Source organism: Paralichthys olivaceus, chromosome 14 (assembly GCF_024713975.1).
Source record: "Paralichthys olivaceus isolate ysfri-2021 chromosome 14, ASM2471397v2, whole genome shotgun sequence".
NCBI classification, from domain to species: Eukaryota; Metazoa; Chordata; class Actinopteri; order Pleuronectiformes; family Paralichthyidae; genus Paralichthys; species Paralichthys olivaceus.
The window spans coordinates 12,540,070-12,558,517 of NC_091106.1; the positions used below are offsets into that span (position 1 = coordinate 12,540,070).

The window sequence follows — 18,448 nt, forward strand, 5'->3', positions numbered from 1 at the left end:
ACGACCTCCGCAAGGGGTCAAACCACCAAATCTCAAAGAAAAAGTACGAGATATTTTTGAATTACTTTTTTTCTGAACGTCGCAGAGACTCGGGCATTTCACACATCGTAAAGGGGAGACAGCCACGCACCCACACCAAATTTCAGCACGTTTCGAGCAAGCAGCGCAGAGTTATTCACCCTAAGGTGAATAGGGTTAGGGCTGAAATTAGGGTTAGGGTTAGGGTGAGGGTTGCAATTAGGGTTAGGGTTGCAGCCAGGGTTAGGGTTAGGGTTGGGGATGGAAACCCATTGGAGATTGAAGATTTTCTTGAATAACTTTTGTTCTGAAGGTCATAGAGACTTGGAAGTTGGTTCCAGCTGAACTAATGTGGGGATGCCCGATCCACTGGTACCACCCCCGAGCGTCTACGACCTCCGCAAGGGGTCAAACCACCAAATCTCAAAGAAAAAGTACGAGATATTTTTGAATTACTGTTTTTCTGAACGTCGCAGAGACTCGGGCATTTCACACATCGTAAAGGGGAGACAGCCACGCACCCACGCCAAATTTCAGCACGTTTCGAGCAAGCAGCGCAGAGTTATTCACCCTAAGGTGAATAGGGTTAGGGCTGAAATTAGGGTTAGGGTTAGGGTGAGGGTTGCAATTAGGGTTAGGGTTGCAGCCAGGGTTAGGGTTAGGGTTGGGGATGGAAACCCATTGGAGATTGAAGATTTTCTTGAATAACTTTTGTTCTGAAGGTCATAGAGACTTGGAAGTTGGTTCCAGCTGAACTAATGTGGGGATGCCCGATCCACTGGTACCACCCCCGAGCGTCTACGACCTCCGCAAGGGGTCAAACCACCAAATCTCAAAGAAAAAGTACGAGATATTTTTGAATAACTTTTTTTCTGAACGTCGCAGAGACTCGGGCATTTCACCCATCGTAAAGGGGAGACAGCCACGCACCCACACCAAATTTCAGCACGTTTCGAGCAAGCAGCGCAGAGTTATTCACCCTAAGGTGAATAGGGTTAGGGCTGAAATTAGGGTTAGGGTTAGGGTGAGGGTTGCAATTAGGGTTAGGGTTGCAGCCAGGGTTAGGGTTAGGGTTGGGGATGGAAACCCATTGGAGATTGAAGATTTTCTTGAATAACTTTTGTTCTGAAGGTCATAGAGACTTGGAAGTTGGTTCCAGCTGAACTAATGTGGGGATGCCCGATCCACTGGTACCACCCCCGAGCGTCTACGACCTCCGCAAGGGGTCAAACCACCAAATCTCAAAGAAAAAGTACGAGATATTTTTGAATAACTTTTTTTCTGAACGTCGCAGAGACTCGGGCATTTCACCCATCGTAAAGGGGAGACAGCCACGCACCCACACCAAATTTCAGCACGTTTCGAGCAAGCAGCGCAGAGTTATTCACCCTAAGGTGAATAGGGTTAGGGCTGAAATTAGGGTTAGGGTTAGGGTGAGGGTTGCAATTAGGGTTAGGGTTGCAGCCAGGGTTAGGGTTAGGGTTGGGGATGGAAACCCATTGGAGATTGAAGATTTTCTTGAATAACTTTTGTTCTGAAGGTCATAGAGACTTGGAAGTTGGTTCCAGCTGAACTAATGTGGGGATGCCCGATCCACTGGTACCACCCCCGAGCGTCTACGACCTCCGCAAGGGGTCAAACCACCAAATCTCAAAGAAAAAGTACGAGATATTTTTGAATAACTTTTTTTCTGAACGTCGCAGAGACTCGGGCATTTCACACATCGTAAAGGGGAGACAGCCACGCACCCACACCAAATTTCAGCACGTTTCGAGCAAGCAGCGCAGAGTTATTCACCCTAAGGTGAATAGGGTTAGGGCTGAAATTAGGGTTAGGGTTAGGGTGAGGGTTGCAATTAGGGTTAGGGTTGCAGCCAGGGTTAGGGTTAGGGTTGGGGATGGAAACCCATTGGAGATTGAAGATTTTCTTGAATAACTTTTGTTCTGAAGGTCATAGAGACTTGGAAGTTGGTTCCAGCTGAACTAATGTGGGGATGCCCGATCCACTGGTACCACCCCCGAGCGTCTACGACCTCCGCAAGGGGTCAAACCACCAAATCTCAAAGAAAAAGCACGAGATATTTTTGAATTACTTTTTTTCTGAACGTCGCAGAGACTCGGGCATTTCACACATCGTAAAGGGGAGACAGCCACGCACCCACACCAAATTTCAGCACGTTTCGAGCAAGCAGCGCAGAGTTATTCACCCTAAGGTGAATAGGGTTAGGGCTGAAATTAGGGTTAGGGTTAGGGTGAGGGTTGCAATTAGGGTTAGGGTTGCAGCCAGGGTTAGGGTTAGGGTTGGGGATGGAAACCCATTGGAGATTGAAGATTTTCTTGAATAACTTTTGTTCTGAAGGTCATAGAGACTTGGAAGTTGGTTCCAGCTGAACTAATGTGGGGATGCCCGATCCACTGGTACCACCCCCGAGCGTCTACGACCTCCGCAAGGGGTCAAACCACCAAATCTCAAAGAAAAAGTACGAGATATTTTTGAATAACTTTTTTTCTGAACGTCGCAGAGACTCGGGCATTTCACACATCGTAAAGGGGAGACAGCCACGCACCCACACCAAATTTCAGCACGTTTCGAGCAAGCAGCGCAGAGTTATTCACCCTAAGGTGAATAGGGTTAGGGCTGAAATTAGGGTTAGGGTTAGGGTGAGGGTTGCAATTAGGGTTAGGGTTGCAGCCAGGGTTAGGGTTAGGGTTGGGGATGGAAACCCATTGGAGATTGAAGATTTTCTTGAATAACTTTTGTTCTGAAGGTCATAGAGACTTGGAAGTTGGTTCCAGCTGAACTAATGTGGGGATGCCCGATCCACTGGTACCACCCCCGAGCGTCTACGACCTCCGCAAGGGGTCAAACCACCAAATCTCAAAGAAAAAGTACGAGATATTTTTGAATTACTTTTTTTCTGAACGTCGCAGAGACTCGGGCATTTCACACATCGTAAAGGGGAGACAGCCACGCACCCACACCAAATTTCAGCACGTTTCGAGCAAGCAGCGCAGAGTTATTCACCCTAAGGTGAATAGGGTTAGGGCTGAAATTAGGGTTAGGGTTAGGGTGAGGGTTGCAATTAGGGTTAGGGTTGCAGCCAGGGTTAGGGTTAGGGTTGGGGATGGAAACCCATTGGAGATTGAAGATTTTCTTGAATAACTTTTGTTCTGAAGGTCATAGAGACTTGGAAGTTGGTTCCAGCTGAACTAATGTGGGGATGCCCGATCCACTGGTACCACCCCCGAGCGTCTACGACCTCCGCAAGGGGTCAAACCACCAAATCTCAAAGAAAAAGTACGAGATATTTTTGAATTACTTTTTTTCTGAACGTCGCAGAGACTCGGGCATTTCACACATCGTAAAGGGGAGACAGCCACGCACCCACGCCAAATTTCAGTACGTTTCGAGCAAGCAGCGCAGAGTTATTCACCCTAAGGTGAATAGGGTTAGGGCTGAAATTAGGGTTAGGGTTAGGGTGAGGGTTGCAATTAGGGTTAGGGTTGCAGCCAGGGTTAGGGTTAGGGTTGGGGATGGAAACCCATTGGAGATTGAAGATTTTCTTGAATAACTTTTGTTCTGAAGGTCATAGAGACTTGGAAGTTGGTTCCAGCTGAACTAATGTGGGGATGCCCGATCCACTGGTACCACCCCCGAGCGTCTACGACCTCCGCAAGGGGTCAAACCACCAAATCTCAAAGAAAAAGCACGAGATATTTTTGAATAACTTTTTTTCTGAACGTCGCAGAGACTCGGGCATTTCACACATCGTAAAGGGGAGACAGCCACGCACCCACACCAAATTTCAGCACGTTTCGAGCAAGCAGCGCAGAGTTATTCACCCTAAGGTGAATAGGGTTAGGGCTGAAATTAGGGTTAGGGTTAGGGTGAGGGTTGCAATTAGGGTTAGGGTTGCAGCCAGGGTTAGGGTTAGGGTTGGGGATGGAAACCCATTGGAGATTGAAGATTTTCTTGAATAACTTTTGTTCTGAAGGTCATAGAGACTTGGAAGTTGGTTCCAGCTGAACTAATGTGGGGATGCCCGATCCACTGGTACCACCCCCGAGCGTCTACGACCTCCGCAAGGGGTCAAACCACCAAATCTCAAAGAAAAAGTACGAGATATTTTTGAATAACTTTTTTTCTGAACGTCGCAGAGACTCGGGCATTTCACCCATCGTAAAGGGGAGACAGCCACGCACCCACACCAAATTTCAGCACGTTTCGAGCAAGCAGCGCAGAGTTATTCACCCTAAGGTGAATAGGGTTAGGGCTGAAATTAGGGTTAGGGTTAGGGTGAGGGTTGCAATTAGGGTTAGGGTTGCAGCCAGGGTTAGGGTTAGGGTTGGGGATGGAAACCCATTGGAGATTGAAGATTTTCTTGAATAACTTTTGTTCTGAAGGTCATAGAGACTTGGAAGTTGGTTCCAGCTGAACTAATGTGGGGATGCCCGATCCACTGGTACCACCCCCGAGCGTCTACGACCTCCGCAAGGGGTCAAACCACCAAATCTCAAAGAAAAAGTACGAGATATTTTTGAATAACTTTTTTTCTGAACGTCGCAGAGACTCGGGCATTTCACACATCGTAAAGGGGAGACAGCCACGCACCCACACCAAATTTCAGCACGTTTCGAGCAAGCAGCGCAGAGTTATTCACCCTAAGGTGAATAGGGTTAGGGCTGAAATTAGGGTTAGGGTTAGGGTGAGGGTTGCAATTAGGGTTAGGGTTGCAGCCAGGGTTAGGGTTAGGGTTGGGGATGGAAACCCATTGGAGATTGAAGATTTTCTTGAATAACTTTTGTTCTGAAGGTCATAGAGACTTGGAAGTTGGTTCCAGCTGAACTAATGTGGGGATGCCCGATCCACTGGTACCACCCCCGAGCGTCTACGACCTCCGCAAGGGGTCAAACCACCAAATCTCAAAGAAAAAGTACGAGATATTTTTGAATTACTTTTTTTCTGAACGTCGCAGAGACTCGGGCATTTCACACATCGTAAAGGGGAGACAGCCACGCACCCACACCAAATTTCAGCACGTTTCGAGCAAGCAGCGCAGAGTTATTCACCCTAAGGTGAATAGGGTTAGGGCTGAAATTAGGGTTAGGGTTAGGGTGAGGGTTGCAATTAGGGTTAGGGTTGCAGCCAGGGTTAGGGTTAGGGTTGGGGATGGAAACCCATTGGAGATTGAAGATTTTCTTGAATAACTTTTGTTCTGAAGGTCATAGAGACTTGGAAGTTGGTTCCAGCTGAACTAATGTGGGGATGCCCGATCCACTGGTACCACCCCCGAGCGTCTACGACCTCCGCAAGGGGTCAAACCACCAAATCTCAAAGAAAAAGTACGAGATATTTTTGAATAACTTTTTTTCTGAACGTCGCAGAGACTCGGGCATTTCACACATCGTAAAGGGGAGACAGCCACGCACCCACACCAAATTTCAGCACGTTTCGAGCAAGCAGCGCAGAGTTATTCACCCTAAGGTGAATAGGGTTAGGGCTGAAATTAGGGTTAGGGTTAGGGTGAGGGTTGCAATTAGGGTTAGGGTTGCAGCCAGGGTTAGGGTTAGGGTTAGGGTTAGGGGGTTAGGGTTAGGGGTTAGGGTTAGGGTTAGGGGGTTAGGGTCATAATCATTAAAATATGTCTCTTAAATTGTCTTTTTTATAGTTTTTATAAACACTAATCATCTGATATTTTACAATAACATTTTATTCCATACAATCTTTCGTTCAAATTCAAACAATATTTTACATCCTGATAAAAACATCTCTAAACATTAGCATATTATATTATTATTATATTATATGTGTCGACAACTTTATGCTATATATACAGTTTATATAAAATTATAAAATGATTTATAAATGGATACACATATTTGGTTAACCAAAAAACAACCACAACCCAATCTGAGATACATGTAAATGTCACTAAAGGATGATGTGAAGAGCTCACACATTAACATGTGTTCCTCATAAATTAATCTGATTACCTCACTGTAAGATAAGACAAATATTCACACATTTTCCACCCGAAATAAAATAACGAGCTTTAAAAAAAAATGCTCGTCCCCGTCTGACTGTACCACAGAGTCTGATGTTTTCTCCGTTGAGCGCGCCGCGCGTTTCCACAGTCATCCGCATGAACGAGCCTGCATCCATCGCTGGTGATACTCGCCCCTCTCCTCTCTCCTGCTTGTGCCAAAACAAAAAGAAGGACATCAACGCACGGGGACAAGGTAAATACCAACCTTCGTTATTTACTGGATAACACGTGTGTGCATGTAGGAACTGTGCATGTCTTTTAAAATGGTGGTATTCCTCCTGGCTACAGCTCAACAGCGCACAGGCTCATTTATGAGGATGCAGTCAGATGAACATCACACATTTGTATTGTCCTTGCATCCATAAAAACCTGAGATTTAAAACATATCAAACCTGCAAATATGAATATATCTCAGTTACCTGCTAGACCTCAACAAGACATTTCTACTGGCCTGTAACCACTGGAAGATATATCACCCTGTGCCTTTAATTCATAATCAACCATCTATGATGTGATTTCATGTGAACTGGATGAAGGCTGGTTGCTCTGCTGAGCATGTTCTCTTGTTTATAAACTGACCTACTTACATAGATCAGGGATATTTACATAGAAACCTCATGAAGACCATAATGGTCCATATAATAACACTGAACACTGTGAGGACTTCTCACATTTATTGAGGTGCAGTAATCTGGGTTCCTCTGTGCGGTTGAGGACATATTATGTTACACAGAGGGTTATATTCTAACATTTGAGACATAATTGATCAGTGAATAGAAAGAATTTGGAATCAGCTGTTAAGTAAAAGCTTCATGGATAAAGATAAATGCATAATCTTTTAAATTTCCCTCTGTAAAGGTGCAGCATCACCACCACAGTTAGGTTTAAAATGTGCTTCTCTGTCCTCCTTTCACTGCACAGATGTCAGGAATGAACCAGCTGGTTGCTACATTCTGGACATTTCTACTGCTCGCTGCGTTCCTTTGTGAGCCCACTCTGTCCAAGGGCGGTCGTGGAGGGTCCCGGGGCTCCTCCCGGGGCTCCTCCCGAGGCTCCCCGTCCCGCAGCTCCACAGCAGGAGGTTACCGGGCAGGAGGCGCCTACGGTGGGACCCGCTCTCGCTTCAGGGTGGGGGGGCGAAGCTCTCCGGTGAAGGTGGCAAGTGCGGCAGCAGCAGGGGCTGCCGTGGCATTGACTGCGGACAAATGGTACGCCTCTGCCTTCCGCCGCAGCAACGCCGACAGCTCAGATGATGACCTGGATTACTTCAACAGGACCAATTACTTTTATGCACAAATGTCCAGCTCTACTCAAAATGGATCTTCACTCTCTCAGCTGGTTTCTATCATTATAGCAACGTTTTCCCCCAAATATGGGCTGTTACTGGACAGTATACTGTAGATGTTCAGGTGATCTTTTAAAGATAACTTCCCGATTCAGTTTAGGACTAAGCCTCTGTTCTGGATCTGACTATAATGTGCAGGACTGACTGGAACCTGCACTGGGAAGACCAGTGAGAGTCACAACCCAGTGGTGAAAGGACACCATGATCCCAAAAGAAACAAAACCCATCATTGTACTGTATGTTTTGACACATATGATCCTCTATATCAATGGACAAATGTATATAACCAACACAGAATTATTCATTGTGACATTTCACCAGTCAAACAGTGCACCTTTGTCAAAAAAAAAATGTCTGTGAGACGAGGGCCAAACTTAAAAATAATTATATTTCAATCCTGATCCCTGGACTGAATTAAAGAAAAGTTTTTCAGTAATATCACTAGACTACTGGTCACCAGTTTTAACTCTACTGCCAAATGTATCTGAAATAAATCTTTATTTTCTTAAACTAAATAGAAAATAGCAAAGTGAGTGACTACGATCGCTGCTTTTTCACCAGTATTTAAACTGGACCCTTTGTTTTTAGAATGGAAAATAAGTATATTTCCAAACTTGTGAATTCACCGGCAACATTTTATTTTACTGCATCACTTCTGCAAAATCTCTCTTGTCCAAATGATTTACAGTGGCAGACACTAAAGTGGCTGTAAAGACGATTCTCCACAATAATATAGAGTACTGTATACAGGGAAAGCTAAAGAGCATTTAGCCTCAATCACCTGAAATCAATGTGTGATTCACACCCTTTTGTACTGTAATTCTGAAATCATTCCTCTAACCTGTGTGTGATCCAAGTCATGCTCGCAACAACACTTGAGAACAAACTGCTGCTCTCACTGTTACGTCTCTGGACGATTTTCAGAGCCTGTCCATCATCCAAGAAGAACTTTTTACCTGCAGTACAAACTCAGGAGCAACAGACTGTTCCGTATCTATAAGTGCACTATATTATATGCTACTACACTTAGGTACATCGTAAAAATGAATTTGTTATCAATGTCTTTATGCTAATAAATATCCAGTTTATACCATGTCAGATTTCTGCCTCGTGTTCTAAAAGCAAAGCTTAAAAAAGAAAATAATTTTACCTGAATCAAGTTAAATTCTTTTTTGTACAAAGGACACAGTGGGTGATTTTTTTGCATCATCGATGAACAAAACCGAAATTATCATGTCCTCAAACTGTCAAAGACATGAGGACAGAGAGGGACTATATTTTCTCGATGACACCTTTGTGGTTAAATATGAATCCTTTCGAGTTGAAGACAAAATCCTGCAACAGTCTCTGGTCGTCTCGATTTAAACGGCTCAGGTCAGTCCAGCATCACTTGTCCCAGCTGACCTTTCCTGAAAGCTCGGATGAAATCGTAAGCTGCTGCTGTGTAGTTCGGGATGGTGACTGTGATGTTGCCTGTGGAAAATGAAGAAGAAACATTTTAAAGACATTGATATGGAGCTGGTTATATCGTGCATCAAACTGAAGGGAAAATGCATATATTTCTATAAACATCAAACAGTGGCAGGTATATAAACGGGTTTTCAAGTTGTTTGCCATCTTTACAGACCTATATTTGGTCCTTTGTAAAAGTCAGTCTGATTAAATATGTAAATATACTGTAATGCATACGTGGTAAAAGTAGCATAAAGAGTGGAAACGGAGAAAAAGAGCAAGCCAGATCTCTCAGACATGAAATACCAAGCCTGAACAGGTGATGGCAGTGATATTCACAATTGCACTGAGAGAAAGCAGTGACCAACTCTGTAAGCAGCAGGAGAATCTGTAGGATTAGTATTTTCTTACCAACTCCAGTAATGGCTTTGACCCGTTGTGTTTTTCTGAGTTTCACAGCGATGCGTTTGAGAACATGCTGGATGTCATCACTGGGCTCTTGGAGGTCGTATTTTTCCACATAACTGCACATGAACACACACACACACGTACAGGAAACAATGAAGTTTAAGTTAACACACTGATCACCTGAAACATCAGCAGGTCACGATTTAGAGAGAACATTCACACCTGAACTTCTCCTGCCTGTTCAGAGAGTAGAGTAAGTAGTCAGCAATCACATCTTCACCAACTAAATGGTCCAGTATAGTTCCTGGAGAAGGAAAGAAAAAAACATTAAAACACATATTCCACTGAACACAAAGTTTCCACAAGCTGTTTCTTGAATCTCACCACATAAAGCCAGCTTCATGCCCGTTTCAACGCTCTCAATCTTAGGAGGCAGGACTCCTGGTGTGTCCAACAGGTACATTATGGGTCGCTCACACACCTGAGGACAAAGGTTGAAACAAATACTTTACAGATGCAAAATAAAATGGAGCCATGAACCCAAAACCCACAAACATGGCTTCTACACTCACCTGAATTTTAGTCAGAACTGCTTTAGTTATACCAGGCTCTCCACCCACTCGAGATGCACGACCTGGAATTGGTGAATAATTAAAATATTGATAAGTATGATACTAAATCAATGGCCAACACCTCTTAACTATTTTATAATGCAAACCTTTTTTCAGGTTGGTTCTCCTTAATGAGTTAATAAGAGATGACTTCCCCACATTGGGAACTCCAATCACCATCAGGCAGTAATTTGTGTTCTGAAAGTTTTCATGCCAAAAGTGAAAAGTTAGATGATAGACAGATTTATTGAGATTTACCCTCTGTTCACTTCAACATTTGAATACTGAGAAATATATAATAAATACAAATTTGGAAATAAATGTTTCTGTGTTGATTCAGCTCCACTGAGGAAAAAGATAAGAAGGCTTGGTAATTTTACAGATGTGTCATATATCTCATGCATCTTATTGCAGATACATTGGAAATGTTGTACATGTTGCAGAATAAGAAACAAGAAATTATGTTGAAGGTAGTTTTGAAACAGTTTGTGACTGTGTAACTGTCAACTGGCCTTTAGACCATTTTATGTCAAAAGTTGAAATGAACTAAAACCTATGATTAAATAGGCTGGAGGAATCATACCTCATCTCTGTTAAAACGTGGAGCCATCCCGACAATTTCCAGCACCATCGGCACCAACTACAGAGAGAAGAAGGGGAAAAAAACAGGAATAACACATTTATGCTCAAAATGTAATTAACTGAAGACAAACTTCTGCAAATGTTTGGTCGATGATGACCTCGACCTTTTTGATGTTGTCATCTCTCTGCTTCAAACAGTCTGTGAACAGAACGTTCTGCACCCCATCCTTTTCTAGCTTCTTCAGGATCCTCTGCAGAGTAATTGACAGATGTTGTTTTGGGTTGAATTTTAACATTACAATCAAAATAGCAGCAAGGCCTTTTACCTGCTTGTTGGACAGATCTGTTAGGTCCATCTTGTTGAGAATTAGCACATGTGGCTTAATGTCAAGAGTCTCCTGAAAGACAGGGTTTCTTCCAGAGAATGGGATGTGCTTGATGTTAAAGAGAAAGGTTTGGATTTGACCTCTGCAGTAAACAGCAGCAAGGTCTTATAAGCAAAGTGAAGAAAACATCACTAGAATTCTTCACCTTTAATTTGACTTTACAACATTGTAAAAAAAAAAGTTATATCTAAATAAAGTTATTATTATTAATATTATTATTATTATTTTCATTATTACTTGTCTTATTTGATATTATAGTTTTCCCTACTGGGGCGACAATACAGCTGTGGACTTCAGAAAGATAAGTTTGGTTTCTACTGCACTTCATCTGTTTCTCGACATATTGCATTTTATCCTGCACACCTAAATGCAAAAGTGCATTATATGATACACAGTAAGACCAAGGTTCTTCACACCAAATAACCAAAACTTCTATTACCCATTACAATACTCTGTTAGATGAAAAAAATACTAATTTAATACTTTTCTTCTAAAATGTGCAATGGTTATTTCCTTGTGTACCAATCAATGGTCTTGTTTTCTCCCACAGAGTTTAAGAATCAGTATGAAGTATCTTATTGATTCTATATAAATAAATATGATGTTAGAAAAGGATATTCTGGCATCATGTATTTCTATGATACAGTCCACTTTCTTCAGACTGGCTCTCATCTGCTTCAGTCCTACAAACAGTGAGAAACTATTGTTAGCATTCATCACCCCTCCTCATACATAAGTCCCATCATGGAGATAACTAGTTGTAAGAAGCTATCACCTTTAGCCATGTGTCCGGGGAACCAGTGAGCCACGTCCCGTCCACCGAAGTCAAACACGGATCTGAACTTGTCGACATGACGGAGACTCTGGAACAGTTTCATGGCTCCAGGAGAAAACTACACCTCGGTTTGTTGAACGTCTTCATTAAATATTCTCCATCTAAATAACCTCCAAGCTGTGAAAGCACTGGACATGTTGGTGTGCTACACTGTTTACACGCCGACTGGAATCCATCATCAAACTATTGTTCCGCGCTCATACTTCTTCTTGTTTTTTCCACTTCAGTCATGGGTTAATGGGCGCATGTCTGCCCTCCTCAGGATAGAAAAGGAATTACTCTGATTACCATCTGGAGCACAGACTTAAAAATGTTGACCGAAGAGATATTTAAAGGTTATGAATAAAAGGGATAGTTCACCCAAAAATTAAATTCACTCATTATCTACTCACCACCATGCTGATGGAGGGGTGGGTGAAGTGTTTGAGTTCACAAAACACTTTTGGAGTTTCAGGGGTAAACAGCGTTGCTGCCAATTTCAAGACAAGTGAAGTCAATGGTGACCACTTCTTGTGGTATCATCCAAACCCCATAAGATTTAAATTCGACTTGAAATGAGGTAATTTATACCCACCTTGTTTTTAGCCTAAATGTCATCTGTTATCCTCCTCCGTATTTAAGCGTGGAGGCATGGTAAAATGAGCTACTATAAAAAAAAGTCGAATGCAATTCAAAACTAAGACTTTATACATTTAAATGATGTTGTCTGCCTTCCACAGACACCGCTGGTGGTAACTTTACATAAAAAGCAATACACCCAGAGATCTGACAAATGTAGTTTTTCTTCTTTTATTTACCTCCTGTGTTCTTAGACAAAGACAGAGCTCAACCTCAGAATCTCAAAATAAATTACAGACCACATTCACACTCTCATCTATACCTTCTGAGTTGCCACTGAGTGTTTTTCTTCCTGCAGAATACTCTTGATATAATTATATAACATGAAAATTACATCACATGCCTCACTAACTCTTAATAAAATATAAGGCGACAATGTTCTACAGTCTGTGTCTCAGCATACACGTAGCTGCATGCTTACACCGTCAATACACACATGTCAAATGTTTTTAACAAGTCGGAGTAGGTTTCACTTTCTGAAATCCACATACACATGATTCTGACTTTGCTCCCTTCTTCTTATGACATGGAATTTTTGGTATGTTTGTGTAAGTTTCCTACTTCACAGCTTTGGCTTGTAATTTTAATGATATATTATTTCAAACAATAATTCATTCATGTTCGTCAACAATTTTCTATGACCACGTACATTTCACCATATCATTAAGAATGAATTGTAATGTGAGGAGCAAACGTAATGCAAATGGTAAAGCAATGGGTTAATGAATTAATTCAATGACTAGATGAACTTCTAAGTAAGCTAAATTGAGTTTTATCCAATGTTCTGCACATAAATGTGATTACTGATATACTCATTGACAACAGAAATGTTTAAATGAAATCATCAAACAATGAAGTTACAAAATCCCTACTGATTCCTTGAAGGCATTATTACAAATCAGATTTCTAAGTGTGTCCTTACAAAGTTCATTACTTGATAACATTCTCTGGGACTTTCCAGTTTTTAAAGTGACTGATTTATATAAACAGCAGCTTTTCACACAGTCCTCACAATCAACTGTGACATCAGTGTTTGACTAAGTCAAAGACAAATCTGTTGAATCTCTTCTCATCAATGCAGCATTGTACTTTTAAAGCTTGGACTTGAGCGGCTCACTGACGGAGGAGTAGTGAGAGATGAGCCGATCAGCTTCTCTCCAACCACTGAGAAGAGCTCCATGGACGGTGGAGTAGTAGCAGGGATGAGTAGCCTCTCCAGCGAACAGCACCTGCAGGGGCTGAGACACACAGAGTATTCAGGATTTTTATTATGTGCGAGCTAGTATGTACATATTTGTGGTTTATGAACATGTAAGTACTTTTGACTGTGATCCCTTCGCAGGTAGGGGCTCCATCATGTTCTCCAGGTCCTGCTCCGAACAGCCTTTTCCAGGGTAACTGTAGGAGCCGCATGTCCAGGGGTCATGAAACCACTGGGAGCGCAGGACTCTCCTCGGGGTGATGGTCGGGTTCCCTTAACACACACACACACGCACACACAGTTATTCTAAAAATGCTGATGGATGATTTTAAAATAACCAAGGCTCAGAAACATTTTTTCAAAATACAAGGCGAAGACTAACCTGTAAACCTACGGATGAGTTGTGTGACGGCATGTGTGACCTGTTGTTCAGACAGTGTCTCCATGTACTCTGACTCATGTCCAGCTATCCAGCCACAGAGAACATGTCCATACCTGAGGGTTTAACCACAGACAGGACAATGAACCATCAATCAATCATTGCAATTAATTATGAACTAAATTAGGGATGTTCACCATTAACCATTTAACTGTGAACCAAGAATAAAAATGTTGACAATTAATAATATCGCTTAACAAAAACCTTGGACATCGGTGCCATCTAAGCACGGGCTGTCCGGGCTGTCACCAGACTGACTCCGCAGCGTGATGACATGTTGCTATTTCTGAATAAAAACCCGTAGAAAAGCAGTCTGCTGAGGACTGAGTGAACCTGGCTGACATAGCTGTGTGAACACTCACAGCTAGAGTGGGAAGTTATACCAATGTCTGCCTGCCTAAGATTCTAAAATCTTGGATCTGTGGATGTTGTGAGGGGTCATTGAACCGACCAGATTTTTCCTAAATGTGACAGACAGGTATTTGTGTGTGTGAGTTAGAGAGAGAAAGAAAAGATGAGTGTTGATTATTAGTGAGACAAAAGTTGTTTTAGATTTTCAGAACATCGTGGGTGTTGACCTTTCAGTGGGTTTCAGCACAGTGAAGCCAAACAGCTTCTTTATCCAGGATCCCTGAACGTCTGGCACCTGGTCCACAACAGCTTCCTGAAGAAGAGATCAGACACAGTTCAAATGTTTGTATATGTTAAAATGTTCTCATGCCAAATACACGTCAAATATCTGAGTGTAATCCTGCTAAATCAAAAATATTCAAGCATAACTGGAGCACAATGTGTTTTTTTTCTAACATACATCCACTGACTGAACATCTCACCTCATCTTCCCATATAAGGTAGATGACCTCACAGTCAGCGTCCCACCACGGTGAATCAAACTCCACAAATATTTTATTGTTTGTACCGAAACCCAGTCTCTGGATGGAGTGCAGCTTGTGCAGTGGGAGTGGAGGACAAAACAGAGTTGAATGGTTCTTCTTCAGGTATCCTGACAAAACACGACACGCCAGAACAAGTTACGCTATGATCATTACTGAACAGCCTCAATTCATGTAGAAGAAGAATCAAACAAAAGAGCAGTCAATAAAATGATTGAATTAGAAATAGAAAATACAATATTAATTTAGTTTTTAAAAGCACCTTTATAAGACCATGACATATTGTATAATGATTAATGACTCATGCTTTTAGTAAAGAATGTGTGTGTGTAAAATCATTGCATACTAAACTGCTATTCACAAAATGTAGGACTGAATAGTAATTTTGGTTTGTACACATATGACATATACCTAGAGGTACTGTGACAATAACATGGTCAGCAGTGATCTTCTCCCCATCATCACACTCAACTACAACAGGGTTTTTTCTCTTCTCCGAGTTGCTCCAGTGGACACAGCCCACAGGTCGACTGTAGGTCACTAAACCACCGGGAAGCTCTGATATCAAGTTTTTGATTAGACCTTCGTAGCCTCTGCATGGGATAGGAAATAAATGTTAGAAATGGTAATCAGTTAACTGACAAACTGAATAATGTCCTGTTTTAGTATTACTCAGGGTTTTGAGGTTTTTTAGTTTGACCTGTAATATTCTATATCTGTCATAATCTACTTTTAACTGACTCCTGTCTCCCCTAGACTAATTTCTAATGAAAACCTAAATTAGCTTCTTTATCTTAATAACATTTGTCTACAAAACAATTGGTCGAATGAGCAACTGCAAGAAATCCCTTTTACTTAAATTATCAATATGTAGAAATAATGATTTTAAAAAGTATTGCAATAAATTATAGTTTCTGCACTCTACAAACCCTGGGAATATACAGTCCAGTCCAGGAAGAGTCTTATAAAGGCCAAAGGCCCCCAGGCCCACCTCATCCAAGCTATGGGCCCCGTTAACGCAGCACTCCACCTTCAGCATGTTGCTGATCATACACAGCTGTAGAGATCTGGTGTTTGCACCGATATCTTTCCATTTCTCTTCTGATCGTTGTTGCACCTGCACAAAGCATTAGAAGTTCCAGCTATTTCTGACAAACACATTTCCAGTGTTAATATGTTATTCACAGAAAAAGACACAAACAGACAAAGTACCTCTGACCGGATGAAATCTCCCACACTGGAGCAGGGTTCTCCCCCTTGATTCTGAAATTCTGAACCTTCATTCAGCAGCTCAGCAAACATCTCCATAGCTGGATAGACGTCCACAGCATTAAGTTTCTGACCTGCACACATCCCATAGCCCACACAACACAGATTAGGGAAAATATATCATACCTCATCCAGACTACAGTAGGTAATAACAGACACTGGCTAAATGTGTCATTAAAGACAATAATAGAAACAGTTGCAAACATGGGTCAAATCTGCTCAAATATGATGCTTGTAATGCTCCATTCCAGTTTCGACTGAGGATAGTTCAAAGTGTTCAATTAAAATATTTCAGGAGTCATAGCAGACAGTTGTAATACTAGACTTATCTTAAGTCAATAAAGCTCTCTGTCTAAAGGGGAAGACACACTAAAATTGTTTTCTACTGTCTAATCTTAACCTGAACTGCTGAAGAAGTTGGGAACCCAGGGGGGGTGTCCTCCGATGTCCATGGCCTGGTTTTCTGGGGTGAGGGCCTCTGGGTCCAGGAGTCCGTACTGCTGGGCCAAACAAAACACTGGGTTCTCCTTGCATGGTCCATGGATCCAGTTTGCCCCAATTTCAACTATCCTATCACCTACAGATGAAAACCTACATTAGAGCTCTTAGATAAGACAATGGTTATGGTTAAACTGTGTTATTACCTTCAAGGAGATTATATTTGGTTGTTTGTTCATTTATCAACAGGATTATGCAAAAAGTACAGAACAGATTCCTACGAAACTTGGAGGAAGGACATGGGCCAAGAAAGAACTCCCGGAGATTTTCCACAATTTCTCAGAGAATTATTCATGGCACTTGATTTTAAAAAATCAGGTTTATTAAGGGGTCTGATATCTATGAGTGTGCAATGTGGAGCAGCTTGACTGGATTTAAGAGTTGGGTCTTGGCTGTGATATGCACTCTACTTTTTCATTCCTCCTTTACCGCTCTTTTATTGCTGATTGTTATTTAAGTTCAATTAACATTGCGTAATTATCTCTTGCATTTATCAGTTAGTCACATAATGTACAGCACATATAGCTTAGTCTGGACCTCGTTAAGAAAAAACACCACATTAAAAAAATACAAGTGAGACAATATGTGGATCTCTCAGTATAAAAAAGAAAATCTTATGATCATACCAAATCTAAATGTTCTTTTTCAAATAAAAATCTTGAAATTGAAGGTAGAAATTATTATTCCATTTGAGTGAAAATATGTGATGATCAGCATCTCATCATTTTTTACCTAAAATAACTATATAACTATTTAAAGGGGACATTTGATCTTGAAATTTTTGCTTTAATTTCTATTTTTGATCGTTGAATCATTTCATCATTTTACAAAACTTCTACAATGATGAATACAGATTTACATCGTACTGTAAATCAGGGCAGGGGAATGTAATTATTCATTGCAGTATAATATTTATCAATAGCAATAAAACAACATTTCAATACACATTTGATATGTCTGTATGCTTAGAGCACAGTGAGGAGGTGTCACATATAATTGATCCACCTCAGATTAGTAAAACCTTTGGCTGTTTATCATGTATTAATTGTGTGTTTATTAAACTATAACCTCACTCAGGGGCAAAAACCAGTCTTTAAACAAAAATATCGATATCAACTGACATGAAGAGTTTCATTTTGATATAACTGATGGCTATATTGTCCAGGCCTGTTGTACAAACAGTAAAAACCAGAGATGACTGACTGGGTTATTAACAGTGAACTGTTGCAGTGGTGCAGGTTTATCATCACATCTATGATTTTCATATTAATCTGGTGACTCAGCTGCTCGTTATTTTTTTTACCTGTTATGTGAATATTTCTTGGTTTTCCTTGTTTTCGGAAAACATGGACATATTTTACTCTTTGGACATTTAATCATACAAAACAATAATGGAAACTTTCCATGTTTTATTGCCCACCCGTCTTATCGATTAATCGTCAAAATAATCGACTAATTAATCAGTAACATTCTTGAGTTTGCTCGCCTTTTTGGCCTTTTGGACTTTCTGTACTAACCTAAGGCTCCGGTTTTTATTCTTCCTCCGCTCCTCGCAGTCGCCTCCAGTAGCCGCACATTGTGAAACCCAGCTTTAATAAGCCTGTGAGCCGCAGATATTCCGGATATCCCGCATCCTATTATAACTATTTTAGTGCTAGAGCTCACTGCCTCCATTACGGTCCACTCTTCACGAACGTGCTCAGTCTTCTTCCTTTACAGTCGGAGTGTGTACACATTTACATCATGTTTTCCGGTTAGTGATTTCAAAATAAAAGACTTTTAGGGAGCAGGAAGAAAAGGGTTAAAATTAAAAGTGCATACATGTGGCTGAACCCATGGGCTGAACT

The 18,448-nt window shown here is 41.5% G+C and overlaps 3 protein-coding genes across 3 annotated transcripts; 1 reads left to right on the plus strand and 2 right to left on the minus strand.

The window, feature by feature from the left end:
• Positions 1 to 6,117: 6,117 nt before the first annotated feature.
• sprn (shadow of prion protein) lies at positions 6,118 to 7,706 on the plus strand. Its single transcript, XM_020086968.2, has 2 exons — positions 6,118 to 6,257; positions 6,986 to 7,706. The coding sequence occupies exon 2, from the start codon at positions 6,986 to 6,988 to the stop codon at positions 7,463 to 7,465; it is 480 nt and encodes a 159-aa protein (XP_019942527.2). The 5' UTR covers positions 6,118 to 6,257; the 3' UTR covers positions 7,466 to 7,706.
• A 324-nt stretch (positions 7,707 to 8,030) lies between these two features.
• Positions 8,031 to 11,981, minus strand: mtg1 (mitochondrial ribosome-associated GTPase 1). The gene is made up of 11 exons (XM_069538951.1): positions 11,624 to 11,981; positions 11,465 to 11,531; positions 10,789 to 10,891; positions 10,627 to 10,713; positions 10,464 to 10,520; positions 9,988 to 10,078; positions 9,842 to 9,903; positions 9,654 to 9,750; positions 9,492 to 9,573; positions 9,273 to 9,385; positions 8,031 to 8,882 (listed from the first exon to the last, which is right to left on the minus strand). The coding sequence occupies exons 1-11, from the start codon at positions 11,724 to 11,726 to the stop codon at positions 8,785 to 8,787; spliced, it is 960 nt and encodes a 319-aa protein (XP_069395052.1). The 5' UTR covers positions 11,727 to 11,981; the 3' UTR covers positions 8,031 to 8,784.
• Positions 11,982 to 12,456: 475 nt separating this feature from the next.
• On the minus strand, positions 12,457 to 18,339 carry LOC109636227 (peroxisomal N(1)-acetyl-spermine/spermidine oxidase). Its single transcript, XM_020097841.2, has 10 exons — positions 18,119 to 18,339; positions 16,504 to 16,680; positions 16,047 to 16,177; positions 15,764 to 15,951; positions 15,246 to 15,427; positions 14,775 to 14,944; positions 14,520 to 14,605; positions 13,885 to 13,997; positions 13,621 to 13,775; positions 12,457 to 13,539 (listed from the first exon to the last, which is right to left on the minus strand). Exons 1-10 carry the CDS (start codon positions 18,273 to 18,275, stop codon positions 13,393 to 13,395), a joined length of 1,506 nt encoding a protein of 501 aa, XP_019953400.2. The 5' UTR covers positions 18,276 to 18,339; the 3' UTR covers positions 12,457 to 13,392.
• Between the last annotated feature and the right edge of the window lie 109 nt (positions 18,340 to 18,448).

Bases quoted from the DNA above. Each gene is read 5' to 3' on its own strand.
- sprn (XM_020086968.2), top strand. From the start codon at position 6,986: ATGTCAGGAATGAACCAGCTGGTTGCTACATTCTGGACATTTCTACTG.
- mtg1 (XM_069538951.1), bottom strand. From the start codon at position 11,726: ATGAAACTGTTCCAGAGTCTCCGTCATGTCGACAAGTTCAGATCCGTG. The intron at 10,892-11,464 runs ATCCTTTTCTAA...CATCAAGCACAT, and splicing joins GAAATACATGATGCCAGAAT to CCCATTCTCTGGAAGAAACC. The intron at 10,521-10,626 runs GTCGAGGTCATC...TTCTCTCTGTAG, and splicing joins GAGATGACAACATCAAAAAG to TTGGTGCCGATGGTGCTGGA.
- LOC109636227 (XM_020097841.2), bottom strand. From the start codon at position 18,275: ATGGAGGCAGTGAGCTCTAGCACTAAAATAGTTATAATAGGATGCGGG. The intron at 16,681-18,118 runs GTTAGTACAGAA...TTTCATCTGTAG, and splicing joins AATAAAAACCGGAGCCTTAG to GTGATAGGATAGTTGAAATT. The intron at 15,952-16,046 runs GTACTTTGTCTG...TGCTTTGTGCAG, and splicing joins GAGATTTCATCCGGTCAGAG to GTGCAACAACGATCAGAAGA.